Source organism: Ambystoma mexicanum, chromosome 12 (genome assembly GCF_040938575.1).
Source record: "Ambystoma mexicanum isolate Mex_15411 chromosome 12, UKY_AmexF1_1, whole genome shotgun sequence".
Classification (NCBI taxonomy): Eukaryota; Metazoa; Chordata; class Amphibia; order Caudata; family Ambystomatidae; genus Ambystoma; species Ambystoma mexicanum.
The window spans coordinates 100,954,297-100,975,273 of NC_090936.1; the positions used below are offsets into that span (position 1 = coordinate 100,954,297).

Genomic DNA, 20,977 nt, shown 5'->3' on the forward strand with positions numbered 1-20,977 from the left:
TTCTTTTTTCTTCATCTTATCCCCTACTTACCGTAATGATAAGTGAGGGACAACACTGCAACCCCCATTACTGCGTCCAAGGAGAGCAGGGGACACCCCTGCAACTCCTGCTCTGCTTGGGGGCAGTATTGGGGGTTGGGATTCTTGTACCACGCTCAGGCGCCGTTTTAGTAATGTTGCCACAATCATGGCAACATTATGGTACGATTGCCATCAAATTACCCTTTTCCATTCCCACACTCACTCACATACACAACATCCAACCTGCACCACCTCCAAACCACAGAACCTTATGCACATCTCACTCATCACCCACACTCCCTCACCAATAGACACCAGCAACCCAATGCTCACTCTACAGCACTACATGTATAACAAATTGCTGACTTAACACTCACAACCTAGATACACTCCTCCGAGAATCAACCTTGCCTGCCCACACACCCTGGCTTCATCATCCAACACAATGTCTCAATAATCCACATGACTTGTGGACATGGACTCTTTAGGAGCACACAATAGCCACACCCATGGCAGTTCCAAACTGCAACTTCCCCCTCATTTACCGTCCACTCCAAACCAAGACAAAACCCTCACAATACTTGGAAGCCAAACCACCAAGTAACACCAGAGAGACTCCACCTGCTCAACAACATCCTCATTATGCGACTCATCACAGAAAAAACCCACAACAAAGACATCACACTCTACACCAGTTATTTAACACCTATTCAGCCATGTTTCCCCACTTCTTTGGAATGGACCATCCACACAGATGTACCCACCATGATAAAAAAAAGACCCCACTCCCAACAGGGGCAAAAATAAACATTTTAAAATAAGACCCCCCACCCCGTTCCTGCAAAAATGTTCCACATGGACGCAATGCCAGGAAACCTCATCATCTTGGCCTTCACGTCTGGACCTTTAGAAAATGCCAAGGCCCAGATGAGCAGACTACCACACCCTGAAACCAGCAACACCCATGAATCAATGAAACGTCTACTTAAACATAAGCTCATCACATCTTGGAATATACAGGGACACAAATCAGAGCACACAACCACTAAACAAAGGGAGGTAAATCCCACCATCAAGAAGAGCTCGTGGCCCAGATAACCCTGCCATTCATCACGCAGGACACCTACCACAGCCAGAGCAAACTACTACAGAACCAGCATCTGGATTACATTCAAAAACAGCAGAGCTATCTTCCAAGCTGTGAAATGCATCAACTCCCCACCCGCACACCCACTCTGAAATACTGCAATCCACAGACCAATCAATCCTTTCCACTTCTTCACAGATCAGCTAAATAAATTAATTCAACTGTGGTTGGTCAAAAACAGTAGACTGAAAAGGAGACATTCTGAGTAACTTCCTTGGAATGGAATGGTGGCTGGTTTCGGACCCCCGCCACCCTGGGGTGGTCAACTCCTTGGGGCCTGGTGGCGATGGTGCACAGTCAATGTCCAAAAGTCTTTTCAACCCATTAGTCTTTTACATAGTTCCAACAAGTCTCACCCCACGTTGGAGTATAGCTTCTCGCACCCACCTTGGGGCCGTGCAGCTCTCACTGCACACTGGGGTATGGTTTCTGTCGCCCATCCTTGGGGATTGCTTGTTCTCACTCACCTTGGGGTACGGTCTCTTGCAGCCCACCTTGGAATCTGGCCTCTCACCCTGCCTTGGGGTATGGTTTGGCCTTGCCTCACCCTTTCTCCGGTGCCACAGTGTACTTTTCATTTTGTTGCAGTGCTCCTCGGGAGATCTGTTAGTGTCCGAACAAAAGCGTTGACAGTTCTTCAGCATCTTTGGATTTATCTTTTACCGTTTGCACTTGTGCTTCTCTTCGGCGTGCTTCGTACAGCACTGCGATATCCATTCCTCAGACCATCTGTCATTGTGCTGTTTGAGCCCTGCACTGGTCTCTTGACTGAGTGTTCTCAGTCTATCCTCCAGCAGGTTTGTCAGCATTTCACAGGCTCTCCCTCGCTCAAGTCCGCCATGCTTGCCTGATGCGGTCTTGCTCCTGTTATGCCTCCCAGGGGAGCGCTCCATGCATATGCTGCTCCGTTTAGGTCTCATCTCTCGGTCGAAGGATGATTGGCTCTTTATCCCTCCGTTAGGGGGTAGGAATACCCATGGCTCTTTCAATCTCATCTGATCCAGTGCACAGAGTCAAAAACCATACAAATCTTCCTTACAGGAAGTTTACAGCTATTCGATATGTTAACTCCCATGAAGCAAACAAAAGGTACTACAGGAATCTTGCAAAAAAAGGGCAACTAATATCCCTTTCTAGGGACGCCCTGCCCTCTAAAAGGGGGCGCCTGTGTGTCCTGTCCAATAGAGGGTGTTAAGCTGACCAGGATAACTTTCCTAGCCCACAAAGGTGGTGGCTCCCCATTGAGGAGAGGAGATGAACTCCCTGGATTCGTCATACAACGCATTGACAGCTAAAAACACAGACAGCCGGCCCAAAGCAGCCCTCAATGTATTAAATTGAACCAAACTCAGGCCAGTTGCTCCAAAAGACCTAACCAACACTCTTGCAGCCTTCAAACGCACCACCTAAAAAGAGTGAATAATCGACTCCTCCATTGCGAAGGCCATCACAAGAGAAGCATGTACACCACTATTCAACCTCATCTCTCACAGAGTGCACCATTCTAGTTGTACTAAAAATTTACCATATCCTCCCCCTGCTGAAGATATCACAACTTGACCCAGATGACCTTGTCAAGTGTCCACAATTCCTCTCCCTCAGAAAACTTATTAAGACGCCCATCGCCATCCAAATGCACAAAAGGATCACTCAGCACAATCGCCCGCAGGATTAGCAATCCAAACTATGATCACAGTGCAGCTCGGAGACCACCACCATCCAAGTTATCAATGACATTGTACACACTGAATACAGAGGACCTCTGCCAAGTCATCCTACTCTACCTCTGATACCTTTGATTCTGTTGTCCATAAAGGCATCCTTAATGTCCTTGCCAAGTGTATGGGATTTGATGGAACAATCCTACAGTGGTTTGCCTCTTAACTCTCCAACAAATACCCGCTCATCCTAATGGGCCCCAACATATCAAAGGACAACTCAGCAACCAGTGGCGTGCCCAATCATCTTCAACACCTACATCCTTACATGGAACCTCTGGGGAAACTTCAGCAGCATAGATGCCAACATACACCAATATGTAAATGACAGATTTAGTTATCAATTGAATAGACTCAAATAAGGTTTGGCCCTCATGATATGATAGGTTATTTATAACGCGCTTAATACACAGAGGTTTTTGAGCACGGACCCTGGGATCGAACCTGTGGTGCTCTGCGTCATCTCTTGCTTCCAAAGAGAGCATGTTGACCCTGAGCTATCCTCCCGAGACTCCATAGAAGTACCTACCTGAACCTTAAACCAAACAAGACCGAAATTGTTCTCAGTGGAAAACCCACACCTGTGCAAGTCAAAAATTGGCTAACAGAAACAAAGATTAGTTGAGTCACGCCCCAAATCAACCAGTGCAAAATCCCTCCGCATTACGTTCGACTGTGAAACACACACCATCCAGAAGACTTGTACATCAATGTACCAGCCTGCACTCCTCCACAAAGTCAGGTCCTTTATCCCTCACCTGTGTTTTTACCCAAGCTAATCAGCATGCATTTGGACAGGGACAACGCCAACCCACAGGAGACCCAGATGCCACTTAGGACCCTATGAAAAACTTTCTGCATGCAGCAGCAAGCCTCATCACAGAACTAAACATTCAACCACATCCCCAATTTCAATTTTCAAGACTTCTCAGAGCAACGCACCATCGCTGGATGCAAGTGAGCCACAAGAAGACTGCAGTCGAAGCACTCATCGAGATACAAAAAAACTAAAACTAGGAAACAAGTCTTTCCATGCTGCACTGCGTGTCGCTGTAACAGGTTTAGCAACACATTCGACTTGACCCTGCATCCTACTGCTCAGAAAGGACCTGAAGATCTTAGACTGAAAAAAACATCTTACCAATTTCTGATCCGTGCATGCATCCCGGTTTCTCCCCCTTCAGAGCTCCCTCCATCTACATCTCGACTTCCAAGCCCAGTTACCTCTCCTACACCCTACCCCACCGTACCTAAAACCCCCTGGATGCATCCTCTATGTACAGGTTTGCTCTTTAAAAATACCATACATATGTGCTTATTAATCTCTTTGCAAGTGTACTATAATTTACATGTGTGGATACTCATGGATGTGTAAGGGTTCCTACATTGCTCCCTTTAACATTTTGGTTCAGGCAACTATATGGGTTTGTTGAGTTTTAAGTAGCTGTGTCGATATGGGGCAGCACAACACTTGCTCTATACTTGGAGGAAGCCGAGATGTAAAATGTACAATGAAAAGTAATTCCTCTAATCAGTTGAGAGAGATTAGGCCACACTTTCTATGTCTATGGGACAGGTATAGAGCGGAGGTTTGAGTGATAGAGCTATGTATGTGGAATAAAATAAGAGAGGGGTCTTAGGTGTGATGAGGTAGACTCTGCCAGAAATTGGCCAGTTAGAAGCAGCAGTGAGTGAAACCTGGCTGTCAGTGCTGTAGAGATGGTACAAAACTGAAGGCAGATAGAATGAAACTGTTCAAAAGGAGCATCCATGAACCTGGCAACTCGCATGTTCAGAGGAAACTGTACATTTAAGTGACACTATATCGAATTACAGGTTGCATGCACATGAATGGTAATACTTTTGGCTCTGGCGATTAGTGGGACTGGCTAGGGAAAGTCATCTTGACTAATCGCCAGACTTTTAACTACTTGTTTGCTTCCACACTAGAAGACTGAATGCACGTTTCAGCAGGTGTCCTTCTTGGCATACCTTGTCATCAGGCTTGTAGTCAGCAACTGTTCCCCTGACATAATGCACAAGAGAATCGATCAAGCCATCACATTCTCTCATTTGCTTCCTCCCCTCTGGGCCTGCTGAGCTCATATTTCTGAAAGGTAATAATTACAAAGTAATCAGAAGGCATGATAAATGACTCACTTCAAATTCCTGACAAGTCCTATTCATCTAAAGAGGATTTCCTCTTCTCTTTAGCGACACAACAGCAAGAATATCACACATGGCAGTCTAAACATGCCCTCTATTTGCACAGCATATATGTCGTCACACACACACGCTTAACATTGTGTGCCACTTCAACAAGTTTTACACTAACTGCTGCTGCACAAAACCTTCCTCCACTAACGAAACAAACATCGTTACCTTTACACTTCTGTGAAACAAAAAAATGAACTAACATTTTCAGGAATAAAGATTTAACATTGCAAACTAGTAACCAGCCATTAGAATAGTCACTTGCCATCTCAATTGTACACATATACACAGCTCACCATTTCTTACTCCGTAAAAGTCAATTATCTCTAGCCAATGGCTAGTGGCGAGTGCACATTTTGCACCCTACGATTTTATTCGCATTGTACATTTTGTAACAAAGTGCCTTGCCTCATTTTGCTGTCTGTGAGCAGTGTGACTGAGGAGGTTGCTGACCTCCCTGAGGTAACAAATGAGGGCCGGGTTGGGAAGTAAGCTTGAGGACCCCCTGGTCACTGGACAGGAGACCGTCATATCCCAGACAAAAAGAAACGAATGGCCCTAAGGGCCTTAATATGGATGCCCCAACCTCACATGGGGCAATACACACCCCAAGCCAATCTCAACAATAAACAGGCCCCAGCTTTGCAGAAACTATCTTAACTCTGAAGCACAGGCAGCACATATGGAGTATCCCACGGGAGGCATGGTTCTGCTGCAGTCAGTGAGCGCCCACGTGAATGCGCAGGACTTGCACAGAAAAGAAATCCAAGATGGCGGACTGGCTTCTTAAAGCTGAGAACTAGCCACCACGCTGAACTTAAGTAGAAAGCAATACCACTGCAACAAGTCACAGTAAGTGGAGGCGTGGGCATTCGGAAGAGGAGTATGTGGCAGGAGTTTGAAGTAAGTTGGCGATTCAGGAAGGGGGCCGTGGAAGGAGTTCAGAGCAGCCCGAAAGATATTCTGAGGTGGTAGGATGGAGAAATCAAAATGTTAGAAACCAGGAGAAAGCACAAATGACCAGTGAGGTGGTAGCTAGTACATCAGAGGTGATTCAACCTACAGTGGGAGGAAGAACGAGCACGGGGCATGGCCAGAATAGAAAGGTAGTAAAGAGGGTAGAAATCAGGACCTTAGGAAAGGGCAGTGTGAAGGTCCATCTAAGGACAACTGTGGAAACTGGGACAAGCAACAAGCAAATCAAGTTGCATCAGTCAACAGGAAAACGAGAAATACCACCTGCATCTGTAACTTGTGGCTGAGACACAGCAATGTGGATTTATTCCACCATCAACCAGAAACCAGCTGGAGGGCTGTCAGAGAACTCTACACTGACTGGGAGGTACCCTGGAGTATTCTGAAGCTTATAAGGAAAACTTTGATTGGAAAGTTTTTCTTTTTGTTGAATTAGAACTTTGGAACTGCTAAGGTGTAAAAGTGTGCAAATAAGAGAGCCAGGTTTTATTCGTTTTCCATGGGTGGGGAAGAGGAGCCAATCCGACCATTCCATGGAGGATATTTTTGGTGGGAACTGTTAATCATTTTGAATTAGTGGTTTGAAGGACTTCTGAGGAGGGCAGAAAGTTGCAGCCTAAAACAACCTTGGGAGATTGAAGTTCAGTCACCAAATTACTTGGTTTCCTGTACAGCGATAGGAGAATAAAGCTCCTTCAACCCTGACATCAGGCGTGGCTAGTCTAATGGTCAAGGTCCATGATGATATGATATATGGAAGGTTTGGGTTTGATTTATTATATGTTTTATTTAGTTGTTATTGCTAGGAAGGAATGTCATGAAACTGCAACTGTCCGACATAGTGCCCTAAGAGACAGAATGGTGTCAGAAGGTGTTCTAACTAGGTACTCAAGACAAGCATGTACAATACAGGAGTTATTTGGTGTTTGCATTTATTTATTGCATTTTACACTTTTAGGAATGCATGCAGTACATACTTGGATCCTAAATGCCCAGTAATAAGTGTAAACACTACGTGCAAACATGTGTGGTACTTTTAAAGCCCCTTCTTGTTAATACTCGACAGTGAAATATTTCTTTTCACAGCGCTGCAGTAAGTGTTCCCTCTCGGTTTATTCGGTCTTGCACGTCTTTTGCCAATACTCATTTTTAGTGACTGCCCGAATTAAACATTGATTCTGAAACTACTTCCAAGAATCAATGGCAAAGGACAAAAATACTTGACTAAAGTCAAGCAAAAATAAATACAAAAATAGGATCATTTTTCTATTCCCCCATCCTGAATGAAAGACTGCAAGTCTAAACGAGTGCTTGTCAGGCTGCCCTACAAAATAACCTCAGTCTGCGGTTCAGAAACCTAATCTAATCTGATTCCTGTTCCTACCACTATAAACAGAAAATAACCTAGCATATATAGAAACATATAATAAGGGCCGGTTCACCAACAATTATAGAATGGTGGGTGGTTTATGACCCCACCATTCTGCTTCTGTATCAAAAAGGGTTATAGGCCTAATTAAACAGCTGAAGTAAAACAGCACTAAAATCTCTCCCACTCACCCTGGGGCTGGCCTGCTCTCATTCCACCTTGGAGTCGGTCTGCTATCACTCCACCGTGAGATTGGTTTGTTCTCATGATGCCTTGGGAGCGACCGTGTACCTTCTGCTTTCCGTGGTGCTCCTCCGGTCAGGGGTTTTGGTGGGCTGATGAGGCCTCATGTCTGCTTCCTCCGTGTCTGCTGGAGTGCATGCTGCCTTCCCGCGGTCTCCCTGCAGGGCTTTGATGGCCGTTCTGTGTCTCACCATGACTTGGCAGTTCTGCCATCTTTCACTGAGTCTTGTGCACAGGACCGCTCATGTCTGTGCTTCGGCTGGTTTACCAAGAGCTCTGCTATGCCCACCATAGGTGGAAGTGCTATGGTGGGCACAGGATTGCCTCTCAGACACACCTCCCCTCAAAGGAGGTGGTTTCAACCTGTGTAGCTCTGCAGGTTTCTCTTTCCCCTTCCACCAATACTGATCCTCTCCTGTCACGCAAGGAGGGGGTGGGCTCATCTCCCATTCTACGTTCCAGGTTGAGGAGGACAGTGCCTGAATAGGATCAAAAAACATACCAGCCATTGGTATATGAAGTAGTAAGTCATACATGTCAATTCCCATGTTACCAACAAACCTACTGGATTCTTGAGACAAGGAAGTATGACATATCCCCATTTAGAGATTGCTGGTCCTCTAATGGGGTCTAGGGGGTGTTTACCCTCATGGGATCCTGCTTGCACAGTCCACTACGGGGGCGTTATACTCAATGGGCACTCCACCTAGGCCCAATGGGGGTGGCTGCCCCCTGGGGAGGAATTCCCTGGATTCATCAAAGGTACCACCCATCCGCCACTCTCTACCCCCACACCCCTACCCCCACATACACATGTATATGAAAATGGGCAATTCAACAAAAAGTGTATGACCAAAATGTAGACTTACCAAAGAAAGCATTTTAAAATATAGGATACCATATTAAACATCAAAAGACTGCCATCATGGCTCTAACGCAAATAGTGAACACCTCGCCCAGTCAGGGCATCTTCCCAAGCAGCCTAAAAAATAGGAACGACCCAATCCACCCCTTAAAAAAACATCCTTGACCGAGAGGACCGTGCCAATCACCAGCATCCCATTTTTTGGTAAAATCATTCATAAGGCAGTAGCCTACCAACTCCATTAACAGATCCGCTGCCATGGGCTGCTCCAGAATGAACATTCCGGGTTCAGTCCAGCAGAGAAACAGCTATCCAGGTGACTGACCAAGTGCTCCAGATCACAGACAAGGGGGACTCATGTTAAACAGTCTCCTCCTACTAATATTGTCGGATTCCTTAGTAAGCTCTACTCTGATTAATTCATCCTAGATCTGGTCTCTCCTTTGTCTGGATGTACTCCTATACCTGCCAGTCCTTAGTTTTCTTTAAAAATCCTTAGGATTCAACTTCGGAAAGGCTGAATATCAGTGGCTGAAAAAACGTTGTACCCTTAACCATCAACTCTTTTCTACATTGCTTAATTCCTATTCTTCTGCCCTAAACAAGCTAAAGCTAATCCTTTTCAAACTCTAATTCAGATCCAATCTAACTCCCCAAAATTGCTTTTCTCTACTCTTAAGATTCTTGCCCCCTCATCCTTTTGATCCTTCTATTATTTCTAATCTCACGTCTGATGACACTTAAATTCTTCTGGTCTAAAACCAACACTATTAATCTTTCGCTAAATAATGATGCTCCTTCTGATCCTGCATCTAAGGACCTTAACTAGTGTCAGTTCTTTTTTTCCCACTGCTTAGTTTTTCTCTTTTGCCCCCATTTCTAAGGGCAGCGTTAGTTCTTTGATTTACCAGACTCGCCCTTCTGCTGCCCTTTAAAATCCCTTAGCAGCTTCCTGGGTTAAATCAACTGGCTTGTGTTCTTACTATATTTAATCTTTCTTTATCTTTGGGTTCTTTTCCTTCTGTGTTTAAAACTGCAACTGTAATCCATCTATTAAAAGAACATGAAAACACTCTTGATCCTTTTGAGGCTGCTAATGTTCACCTAATTACTCTTTTTCCTTACTCATCTAAACTTTAAGAGACATCTGTTTGCTCAAGTTTCTGCTTATTTAAACACTAAATTTGCTTCCTCAAGAACAATCTGGGTTTCGTTCTGGTTTCTCGACTGAAACCGCACTCCTATAAGTTTCTAACTATGCTTCACGCTGGTAATCTCAAACTGTCCCATCTTGATTGTCAGATCTGAGATCATTCACTGTTTTGTGGAAGGATTGTTTTTCTTGTCTTTACTACCCCTTATGGTGTTCCTCAGGGTTCTGTCTTAGGCCCACTTCTTTTTACGATTTACATTTCATCCTTAGCTTCTTTAATGTTAGAGTTGCAGCACCAGGTTCATGTCTATGCCGATAGACACACATTTGGTGTCATTGCCTTCTTTGAATGATTCCATTCATCTGCTTCTTTCTTTGCACTTATCTGCTGCTAAAACTTGGATGTCTTTGGGTTTTTGGTCTCAATCCCTCCCAAAAAAATCCACCCACCAAAAAATACGTTTTTCCTACGATTTATTCATCCTTCATATCATTTTTCCGCTTCAGCTTTTCATTTCTCACCAGGCCTGTAATGTGGGTATCATTTTTGATTTTTCTTTCTCAGTACGGGCTCAGATTTCAACTGTTAAATCTTGTCATTTTCATCTTTTCAAGATCAGAAAAATACACCTGCTCACTTTAGTCTACCAAAACTTTGCTGCAACCCAGAGTCTTCTCTTGTATTCATTACTGCTGTTCATTTTATGTAAGTCTTCCCATCAGTGCTCCTTTACATTTACGTTGCATTTTAGATTCTGCTGTTGGGTATCTTTTGCCTTCCTTGCTCTTCTCATGTTACACCTCATCTTGCTCATCTCTGCTGGTTGCCATTTCAGACGCGCTTTGAATAGCAGGGTCTTTGTTTAGTATTAAAAAGTATTCACGCTCTGGCACTGCTGTATCTGTTCTCGGATCTCTATCAGCCTTCTAGAAATCTTAGTTATGCTTCACAATATTTGCTATCTGCCCACCCCCCCCCCCCACCCACGCTCCCTGTGCCTCTTCACGATTTTCTTATTTTCAACTACTTGCACGTAAGTCATGGAATTCTTTACCTCTTGAAGTTCCTCTCCTTGACTGGCTCAGTTAAAAAAAAAAAAAAAAAAAAATTGAAAAAACGATTTACTACATTCCGTCTTTCCTGGAATCGTCATGTGATATAAGAATTTGTTCTTGCTGGCTTTTTTATTTCATCTTTTCCACTTTTATCTAACGTGATTTTCATTAGTGTAAAGCCCTTTGGATAAAAGATGTATAAAGCACCATTAAATAAACTTGTCCTCGCTGATAAATCTCTCTGGTTCATCTTAGACCGTAAACTCTCCTTCTAGAAGAATATTAACAAAAAGTCAGTTTGCTTGCTATCAGCTCACACTGCTGCAAAATGTTAAGCCCTTTCTTCCAGCATAAGATTTTTGGACTGCAATACTAGTCCTCATGATAACACCTTGTTGGGGGAAATTCCTCCTTGCTGGGTTCCTGGAAGCACACCTGGCCCTGCAAGGCAGTCCATTATTCTGCAGCATGCGCCATAACAGGTTCCATGAAATTCAACCAGGACTCCCCATTTTGCATGACCTACGCTGGGTAACTATCTCCAGTAAGAGTTTCTTCAAGAGGCCTGCATCACATATGAGACAGTCACCTCATGAACACCTGCCTACCTTGCTGCCGAACTTACCACCTCGTGCAGCACAAGCTCTTCAAAGAGCAAAACCTGAAACAAAACTGACAAATAGGGAGAAGATCCTCCTCCTGCCATGCCCCCAGCATACTATAACACATCCTCGTTGCGATGAGAACCATTCCAACGCTCCTTCAGTTACAAACTGTGCAGTCCTGCTTTTTAGAGAACCCCGAGGTGCGACTCAGAATCCACCACCCCTGAATTAGCACCGCTCCAGGATGGTCTCATAAATGCACCAATCTTGATCTCTCCAAAGCACGCACAGTGCTCCGTTGCTGCCGAGCTAGTTTTTCACTATACAAATCCACATATATTTTAATATATTAAAAAATACCCCAGTGAGGAATGACAATGACATTTCCATGCCCTAAAAAAAAAAAATAATAATAATGTCTCCCAACTTTAAAAATCATGGGGCACATTGTTCGAACTCAACCTACCTATAGCCTTGCAATCAACTGTTTGGCACTTCCTTGGAGATACAAAGCAAGACCTCAGTCAGTAACCCAGAAGTTGACAATGCTCCTGCTGCAGAGTGTCTATTTTTGTGCTGAACCGGAGTGAAGAGAGCAGCCTTAACCACACACCCTAGAAAAGTATTTGCCCATCCAGTGATCTGACCCGCCCCATTACCCCCCTATTGTCATGCAAGGCTAACTTGCATTGCTATCCTAGCCCACAGTTTCTGCCTTCCATTTTCTCCCTTTTCATCTCTAAAACTATGACCTTCTTTTGCCTCAGCATAAAAGCTCTTCAAATCTACCCTACTCTGATGACCTAGGTTTATTCCAGGGACCAATCAGCGATGCCCCTCCGCTATTGCAGTCCACTCCTGGTCACAGTCCAGTTTTGAGTTTCACACAAAACAAAGTCTAGTAACTTATTATCCAGCTTCATTGTTCCCATACATATTTTTCAAGTGAAATCTCAGAAAGCTAGACCATGCAATGACACCCAGCCCACCTTGCACATTAATTTGTGAGCACCTTGCCAGAGCTCCCAACAGGAAAATGACCCAACCAGGTGTTTCTGGTCTCCGCCCAATCACATTTGATTCGAGAGCAACAAGGCTGGCAGGATAGCGAATTGTCTATCTTGGAAACAAAATGGCACCGAGCAACACAGTTTAGATACCCGGTCCCATGCAGAGAAGCTGGAGTCCAGCATGAAGCACATTGCAGAAAACCCAATTTAATAATTTTAACCATGTACAGTTGACTGGTAAATACTTACAACACTATAGGCTCTATTTTGAAGCATGCAGGTATGAAGGCTTCTTGTGAGCCATAATTTCTACACCTCGTGCAACCACTATATTAAATGACACTGCCACCAACCAGAACTAGTAGAACTGTCCGAGTACTGTCCCAGAGAGACCAAGGAGCACCTTGGCGGTAACCACTACCTTTGCCATCAATAATGGTTTGCAGAGGGCCACATACATACAAGAGCCATGTTGCACTGATGGGTTTCACAAGAAAATAGTCATGACGCCAAATTAAGAAGACAAAAAGTGAATGAGACTCTAAAAAGAAAGAGCGTTTATTCCTTACAGCGCATGCCACACTGTGGGCGTTTGCACACTAGAAGGGGTAGAGCAAGTTATATTTGTGCCCATGTATTGGACTTGCAGAAACATCCTGAATTGCAAAAATGGCTTTTAACCAAGTACAGGGTGCACACTACTTGCAAACAGTCTCTTGGCAGGGGGTCAAGGAATCTCTTGGCAGAGGCGTGAAATAAATGTTTTTGTTTGACTTGAAACCCGTTTCAATGAAATTAAATAAATATACAAGTAAGTTTGCATTTAAAATAGACAGAATTAAACCGCTTTAGGAAATAAAGTAATCGCAATTCTTTTCATCCATCTACAGTTTCCCCGGACACTGGCAGGCTGCATAAATATAAGGAATGGCAGCACAATGTATCGCGTGTACAAGAACCTGATTAGGGCCAAGACTGTTCATATAGAAATATTATATAATATAATGCATATAAAGTGCTATTTTCGCCATTCATATTATCCTAGTCTTTCCCTTTGATCCTCTGATCTCTTTTTCATCCATGAGTAGTGTTTGATACTGCGAACATGTTTGGAAATATATGTATGTATGAACTGCGCGATGACAAGCCCAAGGCAGAGGAGGTAGAGGTAACGGCCTGACATGGTCACAAGGAGGCAGGGCTAGTGTGTGAAAAAACCACCCGGGAGGAGTGTCTCCTCCCTTCACTCAGCCTAGATGGCCTCAGGTAGTTTCCTAGACCCAGACTAAGTTTAATCACGGGACAGCAAGTGTTTCTTGGTGACAAACATCGACTGACTGCAGGATGAGCTCCCATGACCACCCACTCAAGTCCAGAAAGTTCCCAACAACCAGATTGGGCCCTGCAACTAAGAAAACATTAGAATATATTACGGTGGCCAACCTTTGTCTAGGAAGTGGTGTACAGACAAAGGGGCATTCTTTAACAGGCTTCCCAGGCAGAAAACTCTACAATACCTGCGTGTGCCCCTGTATTTGTCCAGGAAGTTTGAATGGCTGTGCCTGGCCCTAAACAGGCATGAGCTTCAAACTTGAATTAATGCACAAGTGTGACTAAGGCTGCGACACATGTCCCAAACTGAATCCCTATTCAAACAATGATGCTCTGAGGCAGTACTTTCATCTTCACTAGACCCACAAGGAACAGCAAAGGTTTGCTGAACAGCCCGCGTACTTCCTAGTAGGGGCAGCGTGTGATTAGGCCCCTACCTGCTTCTGGCCTCACACTGATAGAAGAGAAGATTGCCCATTGAAAAGAAAACTTGCTTCTAATAGTTTCAACATGTTGCTATAGACATGCGTCATCTATAGACCAGCCAAGTATAGCCTAGAAGATCCATATTACAGACAAGTGTCTGATCGTGTCCTCAAAGACGATGGGAGCATCAGGAGATAGCTTAACAGTGTAATAATCAACTTTCATCAACAAATCCAAGCAACCTAATCCACCTGGTTGGTGACTCTTGCAGGCGCACCCTGTTTACAACCAAGCACGGGATACCGAACACAGCTCAGAGTCTGCTGCACCCACTCCAAACAGCACCTTGTCGGACCCTCATAGCTCCAAGTCTCTGCCGCAGTTTTGGAAGTATGTGTTGTGATACCACCCGTTATGCCTGGGGACAACCAGCATGTCCCCACTTTAAGGGATCAAATTCCATCATCTAGGTGAAGCATCCTTCACTAGCAGTGCCGTTGGGCCTATTTTCCAGAAAGGCCACCGCACCAGCTACGCATTACAAATCTTCATAGAAAACTGCCATTCCGCTGTGCCATATTCTGTTTGTGTACCAAAACCATCTAGTCATTATCACTTGATTCCCCAGATCCAGCAATGCCACTTCCTCTGGTCTGAAAGATGGACCAGCCACAAAAGGATTAGTGCTCAGTCGGTGTGGTTGCTTCACACAATGTCCTGCGCCCACCAGACAAGGAACATGAGAAAACTTAAATTAACAGAGTCCTCCCTCCCCTCCCACCCAACCACCACCTCTGCCACCCCCATGCTCCACTTGTGCCCCTCCCTTTTCCGAGGACAAAAAAGAGAAATAACAGGCTCCAATACTTCCGGTGCCACCTAGGATCCTTGAGCAGGCAACAAATGGAGTTCCAGCCTGCCACTATTTTCACCAATGGCAAGCTTCCAGGCTCAGAAGCAAGCATTTTATTGTGCATTTGTTAGGCACCTTTACAACAAGTACATCGCGTTGCAAAGCGCACACAGGCCAACACTATTACTACACTGCAGGATAAAGGCGGACCTACCAGGCCTTGTGAGCATTCAGAGCGTGCAAGTGCAGGGAGAGGGGAAGGGGTAGTGGGGGGGGAGGTGCAGGAGTGTCTGTGCTTTTGAGTGAGCAGCAGATGTAAGTGCCCAGTGTAGGAAGTGCTAGGGAGCGATTAGCTGCAATAAATAGGCAAGTCCAGGCCTATAGTGCATAGGCCAATGGTGCCAAGGCAAGTACTCCAAACGTTTTGACCTGCCAGAAGACTAGGACAACAGATGAAGCTAAATTAATTGCCATAGGAATGCATTTCTGCACTGAATACCACTGAGTCAAGGCATGTCTATGACCAAAGTGGACCACCTTTTTGCAAGAGTCCAAACTCTTCCACTGCCCGGACCAGAGACTTGTTTTCCTGCCTGAATAAGCATTTTTTTTAAGTGGATGTTATTTTTGTGGCACAAGTACAGAGTCATTCAGTTTCTAAAGCAGATAAAGGGACATTTATCTTTAACAATGGTGTCCTACTGTAGGATGGTTGAGGTGGCACCAGATAAGGAGCTTGTGCCTTGATTGTTCTACCACAGTAACACTAGGTGAGCGAAGGACGCTAAGCAGCCATGTTTGAGCTCTGCAGACTTTGCCCGGGACAGCTCGACCAGAGAGTTCTAGCAAAATTGCTATATAGACTTTCCAGTGGCTCCTTCCTGCTACCAGGTCCTGGAGTAAAGCCCGACATGGTGGCTTAGAGATCTGGAAGTAAGTGCTGTGTCAAAAGTTGAGTACTGAGCCAATATAAGATACCTCGTGAAGAAACAATTGTTGGCAAAGCGTAATCAAATGTGTTAACATGCTTGCTGATAAAGGCACCTGGTTATTTATAAGCCTGCGACTTCACAAGGGCCCATCGTGCCATAGGATGGAAACAGACATTTTCTGCAGTCTAAATAGCTTGTAGGTACGGATAGTTTTTTAAAGGGCGGGGCACCTAAAGTTAAACACTCATTCTGAACACTTTGAAATGATTCACGGAATAACACCATTTTCGGTATTGGCAAAGTTTAAACATGGAGAAGCAGTTGTGTAAATGTTCACAAGCTGACAGTTTGCCAGGAGGTGCTTATTTGCACCCACTTTACTCTCCCATCCCTCCTAATGACAAGTAGGGGTATCCTATGCCTGTATGATGGATTCTTGAGTAAAGATACTGCAGGGTAAGAGGAGGGGGCGAGAGAAGAGGAGAAAAGTGGAGGGTGGATAGAAGAGACATCCGGTATGGGTCTAAAAAAACGTTAAAAAGGCACATAGGATGCCTGTATTTGTATTTATTTAGAACAAGGGTAACATTTGGACCAGAAATTACTTTTCACAATGACCAACAGCTGTATTATGCAAATGAGGCCAAAAATACTGCCTTCGACTTACGTATTAACTCGGCCAAATCCGACACTAAGGAGCTTTATACCATCCTTTAAGAACTCAAGGGGAAAAAACGTTGAGGAGACCTGTATATTTAAGGATCATGCTTGAGGCCAGAAGACTGAGGATGCCACGATGACCAAATTACAGATGCATCGTCTTAACATTCAAAAAAATCTTGTTTCAATGCTTCATTTGCACCCGGGAAAGACAGATTGACCAATCGCAATCTGCCATTCCCAGGCACGATTGTGCATTCATAAGTCAATAAAAATGGCTGCGTCATATAAATAGAAAAGGGACTAGGTCCCTTTTCAGATGAAGGTGGCCATTTTGGAATCTGTTTTCCATGGCTGCTATCAACCGAAAAGGGGCCTAGTCCCTTTTCTATTTTAATGGCGGCATCCATTTTTTGGAATGAAAAAAAAATTCCAACAGGAGATGTGCTCGCGGGAATCCCGAGGTGTGAATAGCTTTCATGCCCAGTCTGGGGGCAGACATGGCGTTTAACATCCCACAGCCCGAGCTGAGGCCCTCGCTTTGCTTTGGCCCACAAAGCTCGGGCTGGCAGGCCGTTGAACAAAGCTACATTTAATCCTTTGCAGGCCTGCCCTAGCCCCATCATTCCTCCTGAATCTATCTTCCCTCATTTCCTTTTCAGCCATATCACTGAGAACACTATCAGGGAAATGATTAATAACCTCAAGCCTACAGCATGTGAGTGAGACATCTGTTCTGCGTCTATTAAATCCTGTGCGGACTTAATACCTCTTATTTCCAGGTATAGTAATGCTTCTTTTGAAGCAGCTTCTGTACCCAGTATTCTTAAACAGGCTTGGATTACTCCCAACTTGAAGAAAGAATCCTTTGACCCGCTAATCCCTTCCAAATAAAGGCCCATTACCAGCGTCCCCTTTCTGGATAGGGTGGCATATTTGCAGGTTCAGCATTTCTTCGAAACTCAACATCCCGAGCACTAGGCAATCCAGCTTCTGATCATGCCATGGTACTGCCTTGATTGATCTTATCGCCAACATCCTTGATCATGGTCACACTGCACTCTTTAGGCTATTCAACTTATCAGCCGCCTTCGACCTGGGTGATCATTCCATCCTTGTCGATCGCCTTGCTGCTTTTTTTAACTTCTCTCCATCCACCTCTGCTGGGTCAACTCGTTTCTCTCCAATAGACAATCCAAAGTCTATGCAGATGCCTCTATTAGTCCTAATTTTCTTGATTGCGGCGTCCCTCTGGGGTGTGGTTTAGCTCCCACCCTTTATAACATCTATACCCAGCCTCTGTTCGATCTTGACCATATTGGTGTGAGCTACACCAATTATGCTGATAACACCCAGATACTGTTAACTATCTGGCGATCACAATAAAGAATCCCAGTTATTAATCAAGTCTATTCCGGTGTTCTGGCCTGGATAGCTGCTAACTATTACACTGAACAATGCAAAGAGCGAGCTGCTCATCCTTGGTAGGCACCGACTACTGCTCCTTTTCAATCTCTCACTGTACCATTAGAGTAGCTGACAACATTAGGACGGTAGGATTCATCTTGGACTCTGATATTTCTAGGACTCCTCCTTTCAACCAGCTTAGATCTTCTTTGCATATTATCTCTGATTACTCAGACACATTAGACCCCATCTTTCAGACACCAACTGCTGTCTTTTAGCTAGGGCAATAGTGGGTTCAAAGTTGGATTACTGCAACAGCCTTCTTGCAGGCACTTCAGAAGCCAACTTTCATAAATTGCAAGTAATCCAAAACAGTATGGTTCGTATTGTTTGCAATCTTACCCGCCGGGATCATGTCACTTCTGCCAGGCAGTCTCTACACTGGCTTCCAGTCGAGGCACATGTTAAACACAATATTTTAACTTTGACACAAATGCCTTCAAGGCTCTGGCTATCTACCTGCCACATTAAATGTTCTATTACTAGGAGATGTCTTTGCTCCAATGACTCCTTTCAGCTGGAAGTCTGGCACTTCAAGCTGCAGCATACCAGCAATTCCATGTTCGATTTTGCTGACCAAACTCTCTAAAAGTTTGCCTCCCTCCTCTTCATTCCTCCCACCCTGGGTTTCAGAAAAGCCCTCAAGACCTACTTATTAGCTCCTGGCTAGATTTCTTTCTGCTTCTTGGTCAGACCTTGGTTGATGATCCCAATCTTCTGTGGAGACTCCCTTCCTGCTCCATCTGCTCTCCCTTTCAGCTCTCTGGGGCCCAGGGGCGTGTGGCGCTGTTACAAGCGCTAAATAGTCCACGGGTAAGGTGCCTTTACAAACAACCAATAATGTGATGAATGATTAGAACCAGTCCATGAAGGGTTAATAATGTGAACATAATACAGGAGCATGGTCATATACCTGATACATAAAGCATAGTGCCAATATTTACAGCATGAACAAAGTACAGTGTAGTCTTAGTAACCAAAGCAAACACACGTAAATAGATTATATAGTTAGAAGGTGGTGTTCAAGTCTATATTTGAACCGTCCTAACGATGATATGGCCTTAATGGCCAACGCAGGGAGCATTACTGCAGAGTGGTACAAGTAGAGCGGTTCGAAATTAGGAGGCGGTGCAGGATTGGCAGGGGACTGACAGGGAACAAAGGGATGAAGCATGGAGAGTCTAGCGAGATTTAGTCTGTAAAATATTAGAGGCAACACCATGAATTGCTTTAAAGATGAGTAACAAGAACTTCAAGATTGATTTTACATGGCGAGCCATCCAGCCTGATGTTGTCAGGTTCAAGAGGGTGCATGCCACAGTGGAGTTCTTTGAGCATATTAAAGGAGTAGAGCTGAACTGAACGAAGGCGGTGTTGGTCTAATTCTGCACGCATTGAAAAAGTTACTCTGCATCTCATGGGAACAGGTGGTGAGAAGTGCAAAGCATTGTTGGGGAAGCATTGCCTGTAAGTGTGTAATAAAGAAGTCCATGCACTAGTATGCCCTTCCTCGTCTCACCTCTTTGGCAACAAGGTTCACGCTCGGGAGCACTTCCACCCGTAGTACTCCACATAGTGGCCATGCTGCTGTATCACCTCCTTGGTAGATGTTCCAGGCCCCTATCCACTTATGAGATTAAATCCTTGAAGATCTATTTAGAAGGTCTCTGCCTCCAAAACAGATTGTGCTACACTCCCATTTCCATGGGACACAGAAGCCATAGTCCACATGTCACACAAGCACATTTAAGTGCAATGGCCCACTGTGCCATCTCACGGGTGCACAGTGGCTGTGTCGGGGGAAACTAAGCCACGTGCTGCACTTCACTGGTGTGAGCAGTCCCCAATGCACAGACTCATTGTAACAAATGGCAAGGCTCCCATTCCACTGGTGTCCCAACTAACCCACTATTGTGGCAGAATTAAGGTGAAGCCGCTCATCAAGCAAGCAAGCCTTCCAACCCCAACTTCACCACAGGTTCCACTTACTCTGCACCCCAACACAACACACCTTGCCACTGCAAACAAACAACAGAAGAAGCTTTTAATAGGGCACTATGGAGCTGCTAGTAGGACCCCAAACCCGTTTTCCTTGTTGAACCTAGTTCACTCCCACTCTTGTGGCAGTGATGAAGGAGAAAGTTTGACACATTTAATAGCCACTGAGGGAGAGGAATGTTCTGCTACTACTAAGGAGGCCATTCTACCAGTGCAGGCGAAGAAGGGGCGTATTCCAAAGCGGTGTCCAGACTGCAAAAATACTTTGGGCACAAAGTCAATACAGTTTTAGAGAAGTTATTCCAATAGGATGCAGGAAACAGATTAACACATAATATGATCCGGCCTTATGGAGGTTGAACCACACCTATGATTAGGAGATCTTGCATTGTCAATCTTCAGCCAACTGGCCAGGTGTATCAACGATTCCAAGATACAAGAATGTTTCTTTGCAAAAGACCCTCCTCTGGATGTGGTAATTTCTACTGTCGGCAGCATTGAGAAAACTGCCATGTACATAGGGCAAATGAGCCTGGATAGATATTGATTAAAATAATTATTTGTAAAGCGCTGAAACAAAGGGCCCAGAGGCATAAGAGTGCTAATGGACAAACATAACAATAGAAATAGAAAAGATACTCAGCAGATCAATGTCATATCGGGGTAGGGCAGGAATGAGAAAATCAAGTAAAGAGCACAGTTTTTAATCCACTTTAACCAAGACAGTCCCTTTGATAGGTAAACTGGGCCAAGGCCATTCATTATGTGTTAAGGAGAGTAGGCAATATCCTGGCGTCAACTTGAAGCCAGTGAAGCACTCTTCTGGCTTCCGATATGCAAGCTCTTTTGCCTAGACCACCTACTGCCCAAAATGAACTATTCTGCACGGTCTGAAGTTTGGTGAGTGCACCTTTCCTGATACCCTTCAGCACA

The 20,977-nt window shown here is 44.6% G+C and overlaps 1 protein-coding gene across 1 annotated transcript in view; it reads right to left on the reverse strand.

Moving 5' to 3' along the window:
• The window catches only part of PKP2 (plakophilin 2), an 810,521-nt gene that overhangs the window by 392,002 nt on the left and 397,542 nt on the right, over nucleotides 1–20,977 (reverse strand). Inside the window, exon 7 of the mRNA XM_069628098.1 lies at nucleotides 4,879–4,996. Coding sequence (XP_069484199.1) covers nucleotides 4,879–4,996 — 118 coding nt within the window. The remainder of the gene's footprint in view (nucleotides 1–4,878; nucleotides 4,997–20,977) is intronic.